Genomic DNA, 19,948 nt, shown 5'->3' with positions numbered 1-19,948 from the left:
AACAAAGGTTTCTGTACCAAATATTAAGTTCTACTTTTCTGATGTATCAAATACTTATGTCATGCAACAAAATGCAAATCAACCACTCAAAAACCACACAATGTGATCGTCTGGATTTTTGCTCTAGACTCCGTCTCCGGGGGTAGAAGCTGTCTCGTGTCCTCCCATGATTTCCTCCCATGTCCAAAACACCTTCTCCTCCATGGCACGCTGCTTGGTCCTTGCGAGGTGGGATATTCTGTCACGTTCTTCAAAATGAGTGAACCAAGGCGCAGCGTGCATTCAGTTCTACATCTTTTTAATACAAAGTGAAACTAGAAACAGAACAACAAAACTTCCAAAGAACGTGAAGTCGTAGTGCCCAAACACACTAACACAAACAATATCCCACAAATGCAGGTGGGGAAAAAGCCTAACTAAATATGATCCCCAATTAGAGGCAACGATTACCAGCTGCCTCTAATTGGGAACCACACAAACCACCAACCTAGAAATCTAAAAACTAGATAACCCCCCCAGTCACGCTCTGACCTAAACACCATAGAGAACCGAGGGCTCTCTATGGTCAGGGCGTGACATCCTTGGCGTACACATCACGGACAAACTGAAATGATCCACCCACACAGAGAGTGTGGTGAAGAAGGCACAACAGCTCTGAAGGCTGAAGAAATTTGGCTTGTCACCGAAAACACTCACAAACTTTTACAGAGGCACAATTGAGAGCATCCTGTCGGGCTGCATCACCACCTGGTACGGCAACTGCACCGCCCATAACCGCCTGGCTCTCCAGAGGGTGGTGAGGTCTGCACAACGCATCACCGGGGGAAAACTACCTGCTCTCCAGGACACCTACAGCACCCGATGTCACAGGAAGGCCAAAAAGATCATCAGGGACAACAACCACCCGAGCCACTAACATAGTGAGGCTGCTGCCTACATACAGACTTGAAATCAATGGCCACTTTAATAAATGGATGAGTAGTCACTTTAATAATACCACTTTAATAATGTTTACATATCTTGCATTACTCATCTCATATGCATATACTGTATTGTATACCATCTATTGCATCTTGCCTGTGCCGCTCAGTCATTGCTCATCTATATATTTACATGTATATATTCTTATTCCATTCCTATACTTAGATTTGTGTGTATTAGGTAGTTATTGTGGAATTGTTAGATTACTTGTTAGATATTGCTGTACTGTCGGAACTAGAAGCATAAGCATTTTGCTACACTCGCAATAACATCTGCTAACCATGTGTATGTGACCAATAACATTTGATTTGATTTGAACTACAGATCTAGGATTAGATGAATCTATCCCCAAAGGTTAACCATTACGGGCATACCACCCTGCATCCCATTGCTAGCTTGTTTCTGAAGCTAAGCAGGGTTTGTCAGGGTTGATCCTGGTCAGTCCCTGGATGGGAGACCAGATGCTGCTGGAAGTGGTGTTGGAAGGCCAGTAGGAGGCACTCCTTCCGCTTGTCTAAAAAAATATCCCAATGCCCCAGGGCAATGATAGGGGGCATTGCCCTGTGTAGGGTGCGGTCTTTCAGATGGGACTAAAAGATCCCATGGCACTTATCGTAAGAGTAGGGGTGTTAACCCCGGTGTGCTGGTTAAATTCCCAATCTGGCCCTCATACCATCACGGTCACCTAATCATCCCTAGCTTCCAATTGGCTCATTCATTCCCCCCTCCCCTCTCCCCTGTAACTTTTCCCCAAGTTGTTGCTGTAGATGAGAATGTGTTCTCAGTCAACTTACCTGGTTAAATAATATCAAAGGGAGATAAGTTATCTGATCCTGTATCAGAGGTTGGGGGAAGCTTCTGGTCCTGATTGACATGCTAACCTCCTATATCTGGGTTCATTCACCATGTTAGTGTCTCAAGAGGCTTCTGTAGCATGCCATATTTGTGACACTTCCAGTATAATGGTGATAGGTGATCTGGCCTACATGCTTCACTCCTGCAATGCACACAGTCAATACAGAACCACTAGCCAGTATGCAATTGAAAGCCTGTCAGTTGAGGAGAAATTGACATGCCACTTCAAACAGGTAGCAAGCAAAGAACAGCTGGTGAATATAAGTGCTGCTTTGTTTCTAATATGTCCTTCTGAGGCAGGATGATACTGTACTGAGCAGCCATTCTGTGAGTGAGTGCTGTCCCAGTTCTGTTTCACAAAGGACGTCTGTTCTCACACTTTGTCTTGGTTCTTGGCTATAGTTTATCTGTAGACAGTTCGACTCCAGTTCAACAACCTCTGACATCACAGTGTTGTCTTTTTACACAGTTGTTCATGCACTCTTAGAGGAAAAAGGTGCTATCTAGAACCGTAAAGGGTTCTTCGGCTGTCCCCATAAAATAACCCTTTGAAGAACCCTTTTTCTGTTGCAGATAGAATCATTTTGGTTCCATATAGAACCCTTTATGTTGAAGAAAAGGGAGGCAGAGGGGATGGTTGCCGTTTTACGGGCTCCTAACCAATTGTGCTATTTTCTGTGTTGTTTCGCATTGTTTGTAACTTATTTTGTACATAATGTTGATGCTAAGATCTCTTATGACCGAAATGAGTTTCTGGATATCAGAACAGCAATTACTCACCTCAAACTGGACAAAGCTTTTTCTTTAATGAATCTGACACGAAGGACATAATGTTGCTCCTGGACAATGGCCCAAACTCCCATCACTCACATGTAGAAAAGAAGGAGATACAGGGGTCGCAGATCAAGGTGCCTTGTGAGAATTTGTCGACGAGTGGGTAATCCGCCTCTACCATTCGTTCTATTGGCCAACGTGTAATCACTGGAGAATAAACTGGATAAACTCCGTTCGAGATTATCCTACCAACTGGACATTAAACACTGTAATCGAGTCGTGGCTGAACGGCGACACGGATAATATACAGTTGGCTGGGTTTTCCGTGCATCGGCAGGACAGAACAACTACTTCCGGTAAGATGAGGGGTGGGGATGTGTGTCTATTTTACAATAACAGCTGGTGCGCAATGTATAATATTAAAGGTAGTCTTGAGGTACCTCATGATAGGTAGAGTACCTCATGATAAGCTGTAGATCACACTATAAACGGAGAGAGTTTTCATCTATACTTTTGGAGCTGTCTATTTACCACCACAAACCGATGCTGGCTCATCCAGAAGCGGCACTCCTAGTGGCTGGGGACTTGAATGCAGGGAAACGTAAATTAGTTTTATCTAATTTCTACAAGGATGTGAAATGTGCAACTAGATGAAAAAAAACTCTAGACCACCTTTACTCCACACACAGAGACGCATACAAAGCTCTCCCTCGCCCTCCATTTGGCAAATCTGACCATAATTCTATACTCCTGATTCCTGCTTACCAGCAAAAACTCAACCAGGAAGTACTAGTGACTCGCTCAATACAGAAGTGGTCAGATGACGCAGATGCTACGCTACAGGACTGTTTTGCTAGCATAGACTGGAATATATTCCGTGATTCATCCAATGGCATTGAGGAGTATACCACCTCAGTCACCGGCTTCATCAATAAGTGCATCAACGACGTCATCCCCACAGTGACCATAAGTACATATCCCACCGAGATGACATAGATTACAGGCAACATCTTCACTGAGCTAAATGCTAAAGCTGCCACTTTCAAGGAGCGGGACACTAATCCGGACGCTTATAAGAAATCCCGCTATACCCTCAGACGAACCATCAAACAGACAAAGCTTCAATACAGGACTAAGATTGAATCCTACTACACCGGCTCTGGCGCTCATCGGATGTGGCAGAGCTTACAAACTATGACGGAGTACAAAGGGAAACCCAGCCGCGAGCTGCCCAGCATACCAGAGAGCATACCAGACAGGCCAAATGCCTTTTATGCTCGCATCGAGGCAAGCAACACTGAAGAATGCTTGAGAGCACCAGCTGTTCCGGAAGACTGTGTGATCACACTCTCTGTAGCCGATGTGAGCAAGACCTTTAAACAGGTCAAAATTCACAAGTCCGCGGGGCCAGATGGAATACCAGAACGTGTACTCAGAGCATGCGCTGACTAACTGGCAAGTGTCTTCACTGACATTTTCAACGTCTCCCTGACCGAGTCTGTTAGACCTACATGTTTCAAGCAGACCACCATAGTCCCTGTGCCCAAGAAAGCGAAGGTAACCTGCCTAAATGGCTACCGGCCCGTTGCACTCATGTCAGTATCCATGAAGTGCTTTGAAAGGGTGGTCATGATTCACATCAACACCATCATCCCGGAAACCCTAGATCCACTCCAACTTGCATACCACCTCAACAGATCCACAGATGAGGCAATCTCAATCACACTCCGCACTGCTCTTTCCCACCTGGACAAAAGGAACACCTATGTGAGAATGCTGTTCCTTGACTACAGCTCAGTGTTCAACACCATAGTGCCCACAAAGCTCATCACTAAGCTAAGGACCGTGGGACCAAGTCTAAAATATTTTATCTGAACTCTTTTTTCTTAAAATGGCATTGTTGGTTATGGGCTTGTAAGTAGGCATTTCACGGTAAGGTCTACCTACAATCCTTTGATGTTGAACCCTTTCTACAGAGGGTTTGACATGTAAGCCGAAAGAGTTCTACCTGGAACCCAAAAGGGTTGTCCTATGGGGACAGCTGAAGAACCCTTTTGGAACCCTTTTTTCTAAGAGTGTGGAGTCATGCTAAATGTATAGGATGGAGACGCAGATCATGTATTTTGACAAGGGAAATAACACTTCATAGCGTTATTTGCATTGTATACGGAAAGAGGAGTTTGATATCATAAAGATTTGTACTCTGCACAGTTAATGTATAGGCTAATGTATAGGCTAATGGCATTAGAGGGTGGCAGTGTCAAACGGTTGATTTGATATACAGTCCTGGGGTCAGTCTTCAAGCCATGATCTCTGCTAAGGACAGAGTAATCTACAGTACCAGTCAAAAGTTTGGACACACCTACTTTATTTTTTACTATTTTCTACATTGTAGAATAATAGTGAAGACATCAAAACTATGAAATAACACATATGGATTCATGTAGTAACCAAAAAAGTGTTCATTATATTTTATATTTAAATTCTTCAAAGTAGCCACCCTTTGCCTTGGTGACAGCTTTGCACACTCTTGGCATTCTCTCAACCAGTTTCATGAGGTAGTCACCTGAAATGCATTTCAATTAACAGGTGTACCTTGTTAAAAGTTAATTTGTAGAATTTCTTTCCTTCTTAATGAATTTGAGCCAATCAGTTGTGTTGTGACAAGGTATGGGTGGTATACAGAAGATAGCCCTATTTGGTAAAATACCAAGTCCATATTATGGCAAGAACAGCTCAAAGGTCAGTCAATTCGGAACATTTCAAGAACTTTGACATTTTCTTCAAGTGCAGTCGCAAAAGCAATCAAGCGCTATGGCTGTGATGAAACTGGCTCATGAAAGGAAGACCCAGAGTTACCTCTGCTGCAGAGGATAAGTTAATTAGAATTACCAACCTCAGAAATTGCAGCCCAAATAAATGCTTCACAGAGTTCAAGTAACAGACACATCTCAACATCAACTATTCAGAGGAGTGAATCAGGCCTTCATGGTCGAATTGCTGCAAAGAAAGGACACCAATAAGAAGAGACTTGCTTGGGCCAAGAAACACGAGCAATGGATATTAGACTGGTGGAAATCTGTCCTTTGGTCTGATGAGTCCAAATTTGAGATTTTTCGTTCCAACCTCTGTGTCTTCGTGAGACGCAGAGTAGGTGAACGGATGATCTCCGCATGTGTGGTTCCCACCATGAAGCATGGAGGAAGAGGTGTGATGGTGTGGGGGTGCTCGCTGGTGACACTTTCAGTGATTTATCTCGAATTCAATGCACACTTAAACAGCATGGCTACCACAGCATTCTGCACCGATACACCATCCCATCTGGTTTGCGTTTAGTGGGACTATCATTTGTTTTTCAACAGTACAATGACCCAAAACACCGGTTCCAGGCTGTGTAAGGGCTATTTGACCAAGGAGAGTCTTGGAATGCTGCATCAGATGACCTGGTCTCCACAATCACCCGACCTCAACCCAATTGAGATGGTTTGGGATGAGTTGGATCGCAGAGTGAAGGAAAAGCAGCCAACAAGTACTCAGCATATGTGGGAAGCTGGTTTAGAGAATGTCAAGAGGGTTCAAAGTTGTCATCAAGGCAAAGGTTGGTTACTTTGAAGAATCTAAAATATATTTTGATTTGTTTAACACTTTTTTGGTCGCTACATGATTCCATATATGCAATTTCATAGTTTTGATGTCTTCACTACTATTATACAATGTAGAAAATAGTAAAAATAAAGAAAAACCCTTGAAGGAGTAGGTGTGTCCAAACTTTTGACTGGTACTGTGTGTGGTGGACAATGGGAACAGCAGTGGGAGAGGATCATGTCAGAACTGACACCATGTCCTCTCATACACCTACAGAAGTCAGGACGTATTCACAAAAAGCTAGCATATCACCATCACTACGCCACTTAAAGACAAAGATCATTTTTACAATAAACTGACACAGTGAAATATTTGACCCATTCTGGGAGCAATTGCTTCTAATTGCGTTTTCATTACATTTGTTAAAAATATAATCACAATAACGGAGGGATGATTTGTCATAATCACCGTCACTGAGGCAAGATTTGGTCATTATACTACTATGCTATTTATTCTCCAGGTTAATCATGCTTCCAGAACATTCCTATAATAGCACTGTTTCCATCTCTGTCTAGCGCTCCTTGGCAACCACTAATTCAAATAGTCGAGGAGGAGAGAAGGGGAGAAAACGTTTCTTAAATGGCTGTAGTGATTCATAATTCATTCATAACCATAATAATAAGGACATAATAGGTGTAAATTGTGAGAAAAACATTGTGCATTGCTATCATTCAAAATTCAGAATGGTTTCTGTTTACCAGTGCTCATGGCCTAGTCTTTTTCTCCGTCAGTTGGTAGTGAGACTGGAGTATTCCTGTCTGATTCCATTTCAGTGTCTGTGCTAAATGCAGGAGACACAGGATACACAAAAGTTATAGCCTGATACTGTATATTGTCTGAAGTGGATAGCTACCTAACCATTGTATGGGTTAAATACTGTTATTGTTGAAACTGAATATCTGCTATTTGAGTATCCCAGACTCATAGACAACTAAGTGATTATGCATTCATCACATCCATGTCTGTAATTAGGCCTATGCTTTTCACGGTGACAGCAGGAACGTTTATGAACAATGAATCACCACCACAGACATTCTAATAAGGATTCGTTATTGGGCACTGAAAGAAAAGCTCATTTCTACACTCATCTGAGTAAAGGCCTATAGTCAACCAACTAATCCTTATGAAATACAACCACAACCTAAAAGGCCAATGATTAACGATGGCCAATGATTCAATGATAAAATCAATTGCCTAGTTAAATAAAGGTTAAATAAAAACAATAAAATCAATAGGGTAATCAGACTGAGGCAAAACTCCCATAGCTCTCCTACTCCTCACACTCCCGACTCCCCTTGACTGATTGTTGTTTGAAAAAGAAAACGACAGATGCCAAATTACAACGGCTGAAAAAGAAACTGGAGGAGCAGCACAGAAAGATCGACACACGAGTCAAAAGGCTAGTAAGAAGAAACAAAAGGGTCTACCTGGAGGAGCTGGCAAGTGCAGCGGAAAAAGCAGCAGCAAGTAACCAGCAAGGAACAGTATACAAATTCACTAACCTAATCTGTGGCACCTCCAGAAGATTGAGACATAAACAATGGGAAAGCTTCAGGTTCTGATAACCCAGAGCTAAAATCGGTCTTGGCTGCAAACATCCTTCTTCCACTCTTCACTGATATCTGGATGAAGGGAAAGATACCTTCCGATTGGACAAAGGGAGTCATCATACAGGTACCTAAGAAGGTCACACTACCTGACTGCAACAACTGGAAAGGCATTGCACACTTCACAGTTCCCAGGAAGATCTTTTGCAAGATTATCGTACAGTGAATGTCTTCAGCTGTAGACAAAGCGCAAAAGGAAACTAACAAGTGGGGTGTTAGGGGAGGAAGGAGCTGTACAGACCATATCTTCGGGCTCAGGAGCGCCATTGAGCAATGTAGTGAGTAGCAACGGCAGCTCTACATCAACTTTATCCGCTTCTAGAAGGCTTTCGACAGCATCCACCACGAAAGCCTATGGAAGAACTTACGAATTGATGGAATCCCCACCCATGTTGTTAACATCATAATACAGTTCTACAGCAACTGTGGGAACAAACAACACAAGCTTTGCTGTGAAGTCTGGACTTGATCACGGTTGTGTTATGTCAGCCTTACTCTTCAACCTGGCAATAGATTAGCTCATGCGTCAAACAACAGAAAATCAGGCAAGAGGAATACTATGGACCTTGTATTCTACTCTAGAAGACCGTGACTTCACTGATGACCTGGTTCTTGTATCACACATTGGACTGGACATTTTTCCGAGAAAGAGTTCAGAGACTCGATCCCAAGAATAGCTGTTCGTTGGAATACAGAGGGTAGACATAAGAGGTGGAGACAGAGCTCCGACAACATCAGCAGAGATGGGACATGGTGGAGAAGATGGTCAGAGACAGACAGAAATGGAGAGCCTTTGTTGCCGCCCTACCCGGAAGCAGGCGTGACGCGGATGAGTGATTGAGTCAGTGTTGTTCACCAATCCCAAAGAGTGTAAAATGAGAGAGGGCCTCAGAACCGACTCATATTGTAGACACATTAAATATACATGTGGTGCTTGGCCTGAGGCAGGCTTGGAGATTGAGCGGCAGGTCTTTCTAGTGGCTAAGTGGTTGAAACATGAAACAGGGAGGCTTCAATACTGAGCTGCACAAATCTTTCAGCTGATGGCTATGGGTTTTTGGAAAAGGTTTAGGAGTCAGAAATTACTGAGGTTTTCTCGAATATAACATAGCTGTTTTGTATTGATGTGGCCTGCTGGTTTGAACACTGACACACACTGTAGCTTTTAATGTTGTTTTAAAGGTTATGTCATTTACTCAGATGTCTTCAATGTTTCCGTAACGGTTGACCTTTTGATAAACTCCAGACTTTTGATGTTTCGCATTATATGGTATTATTTAATGATTGCCAATACATTGACATATACTATAAGAAAACAATGATTTTCTTTCCTCTTAGGCCGTTGACTGCCTGCTTTTATGTGGCGCCAAAAGACATAGAATCCTTTCAAATGACATGAGTATGATCCTATTAGTATTGATCTGGATTTCTATTACCTAAATGGGCTAAATCACTCGTGATGCAACGTGACTTGAATTTAAATATCGAGCATTACTTTAGGCCTAGGCTACAGTATATCTGCAGTGCAAGCATAGTGGTCATTTTTGTTAAACGGAGCTCGCACGGATTTAACATATACACAAATATAATAAATGCATCTGCAGTATGCCAAATTCCAATAAATGTAATGTGTCCACTCTGCCCATGTTATTGTAGTAGCACCCATTTTGCATGGTGAGATGAATCATGCACGTACACAGGACTTAACCTTGAATAGCCACTATCCATCAAGCAGCATGTCATCCAAACACAGACATGTCCCTCAGGCTACAGTTGCCATCTGCATAGCCTACTGTGTATACACTATATACAGTCCATTCGGAAAGTATTTAGACCCCTTGACTTTATCCACATTTTGTTACGTTACAGCCTTATTCTGAAATTGATTAAATAGTTTTTTCCCCCTCATCAATCTACAAACAATACCCCATAATGACAAAGCAAAAATTGTTTTTTATACATTTTTGCAAATGTACAAAATAAAATGAACTGAAATATCAAATTTACATATTCATGCCCTTTACTCAGTACATTTTTTAAGCACCTTTGGCAACAATTACAGCCTCGAGTCTTCTTTGGTATGACGCTACAAGCCTGGCACACCTGTATTTGAGGAGTTTCTCCCGTTCTTCTCTGCAGATCCTCTCAAGCTCTGTCAGGTTGAATGGGGAGCGTCGCTGCACAGCTATTTTCCGGTCTCTCAAGAAGATGTTCGATCGGATTCAAGTCCGGACTCTGGCTGGGCCTCTAAAGGACATTCAGAGACTTGTTCCGAAGCCACTCCTGCGTTGTCTTGGCTGTGTACTCAGGGTTGTTGTCCTGTTGGAAGGCGAACCTTCACCCCAGTCTGAGGTCCTGAGTGCTCTGGAGCAGGATTTCTCTGTACTTTGCTTTCCCTTGATCCTGACTAGTCTCCCAGAACCTGCCGCTGAAAAACATCCCCACAGCATGATGCTACCACCACCATGCTTCACCGTAGGGATGGTGCCAGGTTTCCATTCAGGCCAAAGAGTTCAATCTTGGTAACATCAGACCAGCGAATCTTGTTTCTCATGGTCAGAGTCCTTTAGGTGCCTCTTGGCAAACTCCAAGCGGGCTGTTGTGCCTTTTACTGAGGAGTGGCTTCCGTCTGGCCACTGTACCATAAAGGCCTGATTGGTGGAGTGCTGCAGAGATGGTTTTCCTTCTGGAAGGTTTTCCTATCTCCACAGAGGAACTCTAGAGGTCTGTCAGAGTGACCATCGAGTTCTTGTTCACCTCTCTGACCAAGGCCCTTCTCCCCTGATTGCTCAGTTTGGCCGGGCACCCACCTCTAGGAAGTCTTGGTGTTTCCAAACTTCTTCCATGTAAGAATGATGGAGGCCACTGTGTTCTTGGGGACCTTCAATACTGCAGAAAGTTTTTGGTACCCTTCCCCAGATCTGTGCCTCGACACAATCCTGTCTCGGAGCTCTACTGACAATTCCTTCGACTTCATGGCTTGGTTTTTGCTCTGGCATGCACTGTGGGATCTGTGGGATCTTATATAGACAGGTGTGTGCCTTTCCAAATCATGTCCAAACAATTTAACTTACCACGGGTGGACTCCAATCAATCTCAAGGATGATCAATGGAAACAGGATGCACCTGAGCCAAATTTCGAGTCTCATAGCAAAGGGTCTGAATACTTATCTAAATAAGGTATTTCAGTTTTTTTTTTTATATACATTTGCAAACAAACCTGAGTAGATTGACGAGGATAAAAAAAAAAAATCAATTTTAGAATTGTGGAAAAAGTCAAAAGGTCTGAATACTTTCCGAAGGCGCTATATACAAAAGTATGTGGACACCCTTTCAAATTAGTGGATTTGTCTATTTCTGCCACACCCGTTGCTGACAGCTATATAAAATTGAGCTCACAGCCATGCAATTTCCATAGACAAACATTGGCAGTAGAATGGCCTTACTGAAGAGCTCAGTGACTTTCAACATGGCACCGTCATAGGATGGCACCTTTCCAAAAAGTCAGTTCATCAAATTTCTGCCCTGCTAGAGCTGCTCCAGTCAACTACAAATGCTGTTATTGTGAAGTGGAAACATCTAGGAGCAACAACGGCTCAGCCGCGAAGTAGTAGGCCACACAAGCTCACAGAATGGGACCGCCAAGTGCTGAAGTACGTAGCATGTAAAAAATATTCTATCCTCGGTTGCAACACAAACTACCAAGTTCCAAACTGCCTCTGGAAGCAACATCAGCACAAGAACTGTTCTTCGGAACGCATGAAGTGAAGTGAGAAATCTGAAATCTGCAGGCTGTTCTGAGGTCAGTTTATTAATTTGCATGTCTTCTATTGGTTGAGATGCACTGCATACGCCTTCCCCTGGATGTCAGCAAATAGTGAGAATTGGAATGGAGTTGCTAGGCAGATCTGAGGCCTTATAAATGGGCTGGCAACGTGGGGTCCTCTCTTTCCTTCGTTCGCCATGACGCAAGACAGACCTCAGGATGGCGTTCTAGAAAGCTCCCGTTATAGCCCTTAGATATATCCGGCTCTGATTTTATTCGATATAGGTGTTAAAGACATCATAATGTTGTTATTTTAAACCGAGTTATATCAGTTTATATCAGTATATTGCGATTGTCGGGTATTTATTTGTGCTGCGTTCTAGTGAATTGGGCACGTCTGGGCCACATGGCTAATGTTTACTGCTAATTCCAAAGTTGAAGGCGACAATCTACAACCGAGCAACGATTCTTTTGGACAAAGGACAACTTGCCCAAGATTCTGATGGGAGCTCATCAAAAAGTAAGAACTATTTATGATGTTAATTCGTTGTTCTGTTGAAAAATGTAAAACTCAAAACTCAAAAAAAATGTAAAACTCTCGCTTTAACGCACGCTGTATGTCGTAGTAACGTTAATTTTAAAAATCTAACACAGCGATTGCATTAAGAACTAATGTATCTTTCATTTGCTGTCCAACCTGTATTTTTTAGTCAAGTTTATGATTAGTTACTGATTAGATTAGGTGCCTCTCCCAAGATTTCTCCCGACATATTGTTGGCAGCTTGGCTACTATTCTCATTGTATAACCACGATTTGTGCCGCTAAATATGCACATTTTCGAACAAACTCTATATGTATTGTGTAATATGATGTTATAGGACTGTCATCTGAAGAAGTTTGAGAAGGTTAGTGAAAAAATTAATATCTTTTGCTGGTTTATTCGTTATCGCTATTGTTGGCTTGAATCAATGCTGTTGTGTGGTTGGCTATTGTAGTAAGCTAATATAATGCTATATTGTGTTTTCGCTGTAAAACACTTAAAAATTCTGAAATATTGGCTGGATTCACAAGATCTTTGTCTTTCATTTGCTGTACGCTGTGTATTTTTCATAAATGTTTTATGATGAGTATTTAGGTAATTCACGTTGGTCTCTGTAGTTATTCTAGTTGCTTTGGTGAGAGTTGTGATGGTGGCTGCAACTATGATTTATACCTGAAATATGCACATTTTTCTAACAAAACATATGCTATACAATAAATATGTTATCAGACTGTCATCTGATGAAGTTGTTTCTTGGTTAGTGGCTATTTATATCTTTATTTGGTCGAAATTGTGATAGCTACCTATGCAGAAAAAAAAGTTGTGTCTTTTGCTATCGTGGTTAGCTAATAGATTTACATATTGTGTCTTCCCTGTAAAACATTTTAAAAATCAGAAATGATGGCTGGATTCACAAGATGTGTATCTTTCATCTGGTGTCTTGGACTTGTGATTTAATGATATTTAGATGCTAGTATTTACTTGTGACACTATGCTAGGCTATGCTAGTCAGCTTTTTTACTGATGGGGGTGCTCCCGGATCCGGGATTGTGTGCAAGTAGAAGTTAATGAAATGGGTTTCTATGGCCGAACAGCCGCACACAAGCCTATGATCACCAATGCCAAGCATCGGCTGGAGTGGTGTAAAACTCGCCACCATTGGACTCTGGAGCACTGGAAACGCATTCTCTGGAGTGATAAATCACGCCTCACCATCTGGCAGTCCAACGGACAAATCTGTGTTTGGCAGATGCCAGGAGAAAGGCATCTGCCTCAATGCCTAGTGCCAACTGTAAAGTTTAGTGGAGGAGGAATAATGGTCTGGGGCTCTTATTCATGTGTTGGGATAGGCCCCTTAGTTCCAGTGAAGGGAAATCTTAACACCACAGCATACAATGACATTCTAGACGATTCTGTGCTTCCAACTTTGTGGCAACAGTTTGGGGAAGGCCCTTTCCTGTTTCAGCATGACAATGCTCCCGTGCACAAAGCGAGATCCATGGTTTGTCGAGATGGGTGTGGAAGAACTTGACTAGTCTGCACAAAGCCCTGACCTTAACCCCATCGAACACCTTTGGGATGAATTGGAACGTCGACGGCGAGCCAGGCCTAATCGCCCAACATCAGTGCCCGACCTCACTAATGCTCTTGTGGCTGAATGGAAGCAAGTCCCCGCAGCAATGTTCCAACATCTAGTGGAAAGCCTTCACAGAAGAGTGGAGGCTGTTATAACAGCAAAGGGGGGACCAACTCCATACTAATGCCCATGATTTTGGAATGAGATGTTTGACGAGCAGGTGTCCACATACTTTTGGTCATGTAGTATGTCTAAGGAGAATCAGCTGAGGACCCACGTAACAAGAGCAAAGTCAGGGTCTGCACGCTCTTGCAGTAACCAGCAGAAAGGTTTCTTTGACTGTTCTTTGTTATTTTGTATTTGCCCAGTTTTAGATCACCGTTTTAAATAACTGAATGCAATTATTTAGTAGATCAATTAAATAGAAAGCGCAGTGTTGAACTAGTCCCCTAATTTCTTTCAGGAATATGGAGTTAGCGGTCTTTTTTATTTATTTATTGTGGACACCTTTTTACCTGGCACAAAGTCATTAATATCTTTCAACACAGATCCAGTACAGCAGGGAGTTTCTTCTCCAATGGAATAAACCCCCAAATGCCAATCTTCCCTCGGATTTAATCTACCCAAACCTTGATGCATTTTATCCTTTATTTAACTAGGCAAGTCAGTTTAAGAACAAATTATTATTTACAATGACAGCCTAGGAACAAGGGGTTGACTGCCTTGTTCAGGGGCAGAAGAACAGATTCTTACCTTGTCAGCTCTGGGACTTGATCTAGCAACCTTTTGATTACTGGCCCAACACTCTAACCACTAGGCTACCTGCCGCCCCCCATAATACTGGTCAAAGGGATTCTACCAGCGAGCTACACCGCAAGATGAGAAAACGGGGTAAGAGGGTTAGTCCGGGAAAGGGCGAAGCGTCAGTCTCTGTTTCGCATTCAAGCAAATGCCAATTATTTTCCTAACAAAACTGATGAACTGCAAGCCCATGTACGTTTCAACATGAATTCAGAGATGCCTGTATTCTGTCTCTCACGGAGACATACTGTAGCTTAAGGATACGGATTTGGACTCGGAGCTGGTGATTGACGGGTTTACATCCACTCGAAAGTCTTTTTGATGAATGCAGTGTCTTTAGATGGAACAAACCCAGAAAAAGCCCCGGACCTGACAACATACTGTAGGTATCCGCCTGCTCACGTCCTGTGCAGAGGAGTTATGCCCTATCTTTAATTATGTCTTTAAGTTATCACTCAGCCAACAGTCTACTGTGATTCCAGTCACCAAGAACAACCACCCAAAGGTTCTTAATGACTCTGAGTTCAGATTCACAAAACCTTCTTAAGAAGAAATTTCTTCTTAACTTCCATTTTTTCCTTAACTATAGATTTAAGAAGGAAGTTAAGCAAAGTTGCTATTCCTTAAAAAGGTTATTGGAAATGTTTTTGCGCTATTTCTTATGCTTCTCCTTGAGCAAAAAGTTAAGAAGAAATTTGATTCTTGAAAATAAAGTTATTGGAAATGTTCTTAATTCCAAAATAGCTAAACCCTTGACTTAAACTGGAATTTGTCTTCAAAACAAAGGTTGTAAAAGTATGCTAGACATTTATAGAATAAATCATATCTTGTTTGATGATTCTGTGACAAACGGTGAATTAGTTATTGATTTATACAGCTTTAAAGATTTTATGTATTTCCATCAAATCAAAACTGGATTTTTTATTATAAAAAAACATTGGAAAAGTATGCTAGACATTTATAGAATAAATCATATCTATTTTTATGTTTCTGTGAATGAATTAGTTATTGAATTTTACAATTTTAAATGGCTTTTGGTGAATGTCTGTTAAATGTCTGATGAATGTCTGATGAATGTCCGAATGTGTGAATATAAAACCAACTTTAGCTTGCTGTTAAAAGTTAGCTAGCGTTACTCATGCACTAATCAATATGTCTTGCTTTGCAATGTAGCTGGCTAACAATACAGCCCTTACCTTATGCATTGGTTCAGTACGCTCCTCCTCTGTCAATGCAATTTTCTTCTTGTCATTAGTCCAAATTTGCACTGAGTGATTAACACAGTGTCAAGTTACTTTTCAATGTATTCCCGAAAACCTGAAGTCGCCATCCAAGTACAAAGTAGCCAGGGGGTGCGGGTGCACCCAGGTGAAACACCACCAACATCATTGCTTGCTTGCATGACCTTTGCACAGTCAAAAGAAAACGCCATGCTTGCTAACTTGGTTAGCTATGTGACTGTCAGCTCTTTTTTATAATCAAGTAAGACAAAAAATAAACGTTCAATCAGTACTGAGTGAATAAACAACAACAAAAACGTCCTGTCATCACTAGACTGTCCGTTTAAATTGGGTCAAGAGAATGCATTCACGAGAGGGTTCATAGCGTAAGCGTTAATGTCACTGCCATGGAATCTGATGGGTTTCCACTAGTTACCATAGCCACACAGTAAAAATGGTCTATATTGTAAAAATGTGTCTTAATTTAAGGTTAGGGTTGGGCACAAGGTTAGCAGTGTGGTTACCATTAGGGTTGAGGTTAGGGTTAGGTTTCAAATCAGATTTTAAGAAGAGAAATGGTAGAAATAGACAGGATTTATGACTCTGTGGCAGTGGTAACTAGTGACGACCAATACAAAGGTCCTGGGTTCGCTTCTCGGATGAGACGTTTTAGCATTCTCTTTCGTGTATAGTTTTGACACCTCCTCCCAGTCCCAACAGACACACACACCAGCCCGCATACGCACGCACGGTGTGTGCTTATTTTCAATTATTAGGTTGCTCTTAAAAGAGCATTGTCGAGTGGCAATGGACAGGGACTGTGTACTACTGTGCGCGTTTGCTAATAGTGTGTGATTGCGGACCGCAATTTGGGGCGTTCCTGCAACCCATTGGTTCCTGCATAACCCCCTCCCCAGGCTGTAACACAAGAAAATGTGGAATACCTCAAGGGATATGGATACGTTCTGAAAGCACTGTATACATCATTTTAATAGCAGGACACGGTAAAGTCCATTATTCCATTGAAAAGTGTGAATTAGGCTGTTTGAGAAGGTTCGAATCCTAAGCAACCTGCGTAGACATTGTTTGAAGTACAATATATCACCATAGCTACTGTAGTAAGTCAAAGTTGTGTGTTGGAAAACCTTGGTAGAGCATGGGTGAGGTAGGCATTGGTGCTCATGTAAATGTCCTTTCTTTTTCGGGACCAATACCTACTTCTCACTTGAAATGTAATGATTTGTTTTTAATATATCATAAGGGTGTTTCCCCCCCCCAAGTAGAGATCCAACTCTGGAACTTTGATATACCCATAGAGTATATTATGTGGAACTATATAGAAAAATTTGCCAAACTGGTAAAGCTTCATGTGACACCAATTTTTGGTTTGTAGCACCTACAGATGAAACATGATGGAGTCTTAAAGGAGGCCTGGGCAAGGCCAAAATGTCTCAAATATTCCAACTTCAATGAACTATTTCTCAATTATGCTTTAAGATACAAATGTAAAATATTTCAACAATTTCTTCCTCCAAAGAACCCTTCTAACCCTTCTAAGAACCCTTACATTTCGTAATAAAATAAAATGTAAGCATTTTTCTGTTCTAGTTTCTAGAGGAATCAACCATAAGTCAACCTTTTCACTCACAACACTGCAGTTGCCTTAAATTATGCAGAACATTAGGAAAAAGAGGCTGGATTTAAAAGTAGATCTCGATCTGCCTCCTCCCCTGCCTCCCCCTCCTCAACACACAGCATTAGAGAGAGGAGTCTGTCTGAACTAACATTGTCATGCAGAGCACACATCTCATGTTCCACTCAATGTTTTAAGTGCTACACCTTCGCCTATGTGTCACTTATGTTTCCATTAATGCATCCTATAACGATGCCATGTCTGTGGGAAAGGGAAACCTCATTGATGACTGGACATCATTGCAGTCTTTACTTAATAGAGAAAACACAAACGCATTTCCCATGCACTCTACTGGTTGTTGAATATTCATGGCATTGGCTTTCTCCACAATGATGCAAATCCAGGTTGGAGTTCACTGGGTTGATCAGACGAATCACTTAAATTGGTTTATGTCTTGCGCACACTCACAGGTGGTTGCAGGAAACTGAGCTAATATACAAAATAGCAGCAGAATGCACACGGGTTTCTTGGAACACCGAGTCAAACCAATGATTGAGATTAAAAAACAACAACTCCTCAAAATATATTGGATTTTCGTCCTGCCGCAAGGCCAATCTGTAATTTAGAAAAATGTCATGTCAAAGGGGGCATAAACCAATGACGCCTTTCGATTACTGCAGGAACCACAGTACATGGGTGAGGCAAGCCATAAAAAGACTTCCCGGTGCTGTAATATCATTAAGATGGTGAGTCAGTCAGTGGACCTTGTTTCCTCCTCTCCTCCTGAGCACTGCATCTGTTTTTTGTCATTAGATAGACATGCACTGGCATCAGACGACTCATGCAAGTACCCTGATCAAATCTGACCTGCAGAGCTTGATGGACACCAGACCTGTTGGCTGACAGGTTGTTTGAACCTTTACTTTACCGCAAGCTAGGTCCAACTGAGAGCTTCTCTTTTCAAAAAGGAACCTCAGCAGAATATCTATTTTACAACAGTGACCTGGCCAAGAGGACAGCTTCGGTGTTACAAAACACAAAACAACATATACATCAACACATGAATAATTCACGTCATCACATCTTTCTACAGCAAGACACAGCACGTTGCTCACCATTCCTGCTGTGGTTCATCGATGACCAGGAGGATCTTGAACTTCTTGGGTGTCGTGACCGCGGACTGCTCCACCAGTCCTGCTGAGGCAGCAGTCTGCTTGACTACGTTGGTTATGGAGCTGAAGAAGCCTGCCCCGCTGGACTGGGACGGCTGGGGTTTCCTCTCCGGGGCCGGGGAGGGGGTAGGGGAGGTGACGGGCGGCGTCGACCCCACCGTGGGGGATTTGGGTGGGGCTGCTGTAGCTGGGGGAGTCGGCTGAGCGGGATCAGGCCTCTGGAGGTCCGTCATGTAGCCATTGGGCAGGTTGGAGATGAAGGTGCTGTCAGAGAGACGCCGGCGCAGGTAGTTCATAGCTGGAGGGCTGTTAGAGCAGACGGATCAACGACGGCTGGATATGAAGAGTCCTTAAGGGGATGGTTGAGTCCAAACGGTGTCACCTGAGGGTCGGATTAATTTGCAGAAGATGCCACTTCCCAGTGTGCAGCTGGTTGAAGGCTCAGCTCTTCTCCATGCAAACTCCCAGTGAATGTAATGTGTTTCCTCCCAGCTCAGCCGTGCATCCTCAGAGCTCCCCTCACTGTGGCCGTGACGCTATTCTTCCCCTCAGCCAATCGCCTGCCTCTCTGCCAGCCTGAAAAAGATGCTCACACTCTCCACCCCTCCTCCACTCTCTCCTCCCTACTCCCACTCACTCGTATCGTATGCGTGCCTGCCTCCTCTACCCCTCCCCCATTCTTTACTGCCTCACAAGCGTTACATCTTTTCGTACTTCTGCAAAAAAAAAGGGGGGGGGGGGAGAGGGGTTTCCAATGGAAATGCCCGGGGTAGAAATATAGAGGAAACCCCCAATACAGACTGTACCCTTCTCTCTCCTTATGTTGCCTCCCTGTCCTTAGCTGCCTGTGGCTAATACAGCTTTGAGGAGGTAGAGAGAAAATGGCTGTTTGGTCTGGTGTCGGTGTGGACAATGGTGCCTGCTGTTAAAACCCCTTCCTTTACGTTGTCATGTGATGGATTTATCCTTCATCGTCAAACAGCCGATTTAGCTGAGGAAAGTCCCCATGCAGCCATTCGGATTCATCCAAGTGGACTTAGAGTTGTTTTAAATTTAAACACAGTACATTTTTGGTAAATATTGACATATCTTTACTATTGCACATGACCAGCATGATTTTTTATATAATGTGGGTGTGTATAGGTCTGCATAATGTATGATTGGGGAGCTTTGCTCCTGCTGCAAATAGATTAATTCCCATAATGCCATGCTATCTAATACATTTTTCATATAGGCTCACACAGTCATTTCTATGGCTTTGATGGTGGAATAAAATATAAATGAGTAGGTCAAATAGGAGACAATTGACTACAGCACTGTATAATATTTGGGGTAGAATTTGTAATAGTGTTTAGGAAAAGCTACAAAAAAATTATA

At 42.5% G+C, this 19,948-nt stretch overlaps 1 protein-coding gene across 1 annotated transcript in view; it reads right to left on the bottom strand.

The window, feature by feature from the left end:
- The window catches only part of syn2a (synapsin IIa), a 40,594-nt gene extending 21,727 nt beyond the window's left edge, over positions 1-18,867 (bottom strand). The window contains exon 1 of the mRNA XM_039008602.1: positions 18,515-18,867. Coding sequence (XP_038864530.1) covers positions 18,515-18,867 — 353 coding nt within the window. The remainder of the gene's footprint in view (positions 1-18,514) is intronic.
- Between the last annotated feature and the right edge of the window lie 1,081 nt (positions 18,868-19,948).

This window comes from Salvelinus namaycush, chromosome 14 (genome assembly GCF_016432855.1).
Source record: "Salvelinus namaycush isolate Seneca chromosome 14, SaNama_1.0, whole genome shotgun sequence".
NCBI lineage: Eukaryota > Metazoa > Chordata > Actinopteri > Salmoniformes > Salmonidae > Salvelinus > Salvelinus namaycush.
The sequence above is the reverse complement of the archived record's forward strand: the minus strand, read 5'-3'. Positions and strand labels throughout refer to the sequence as shown.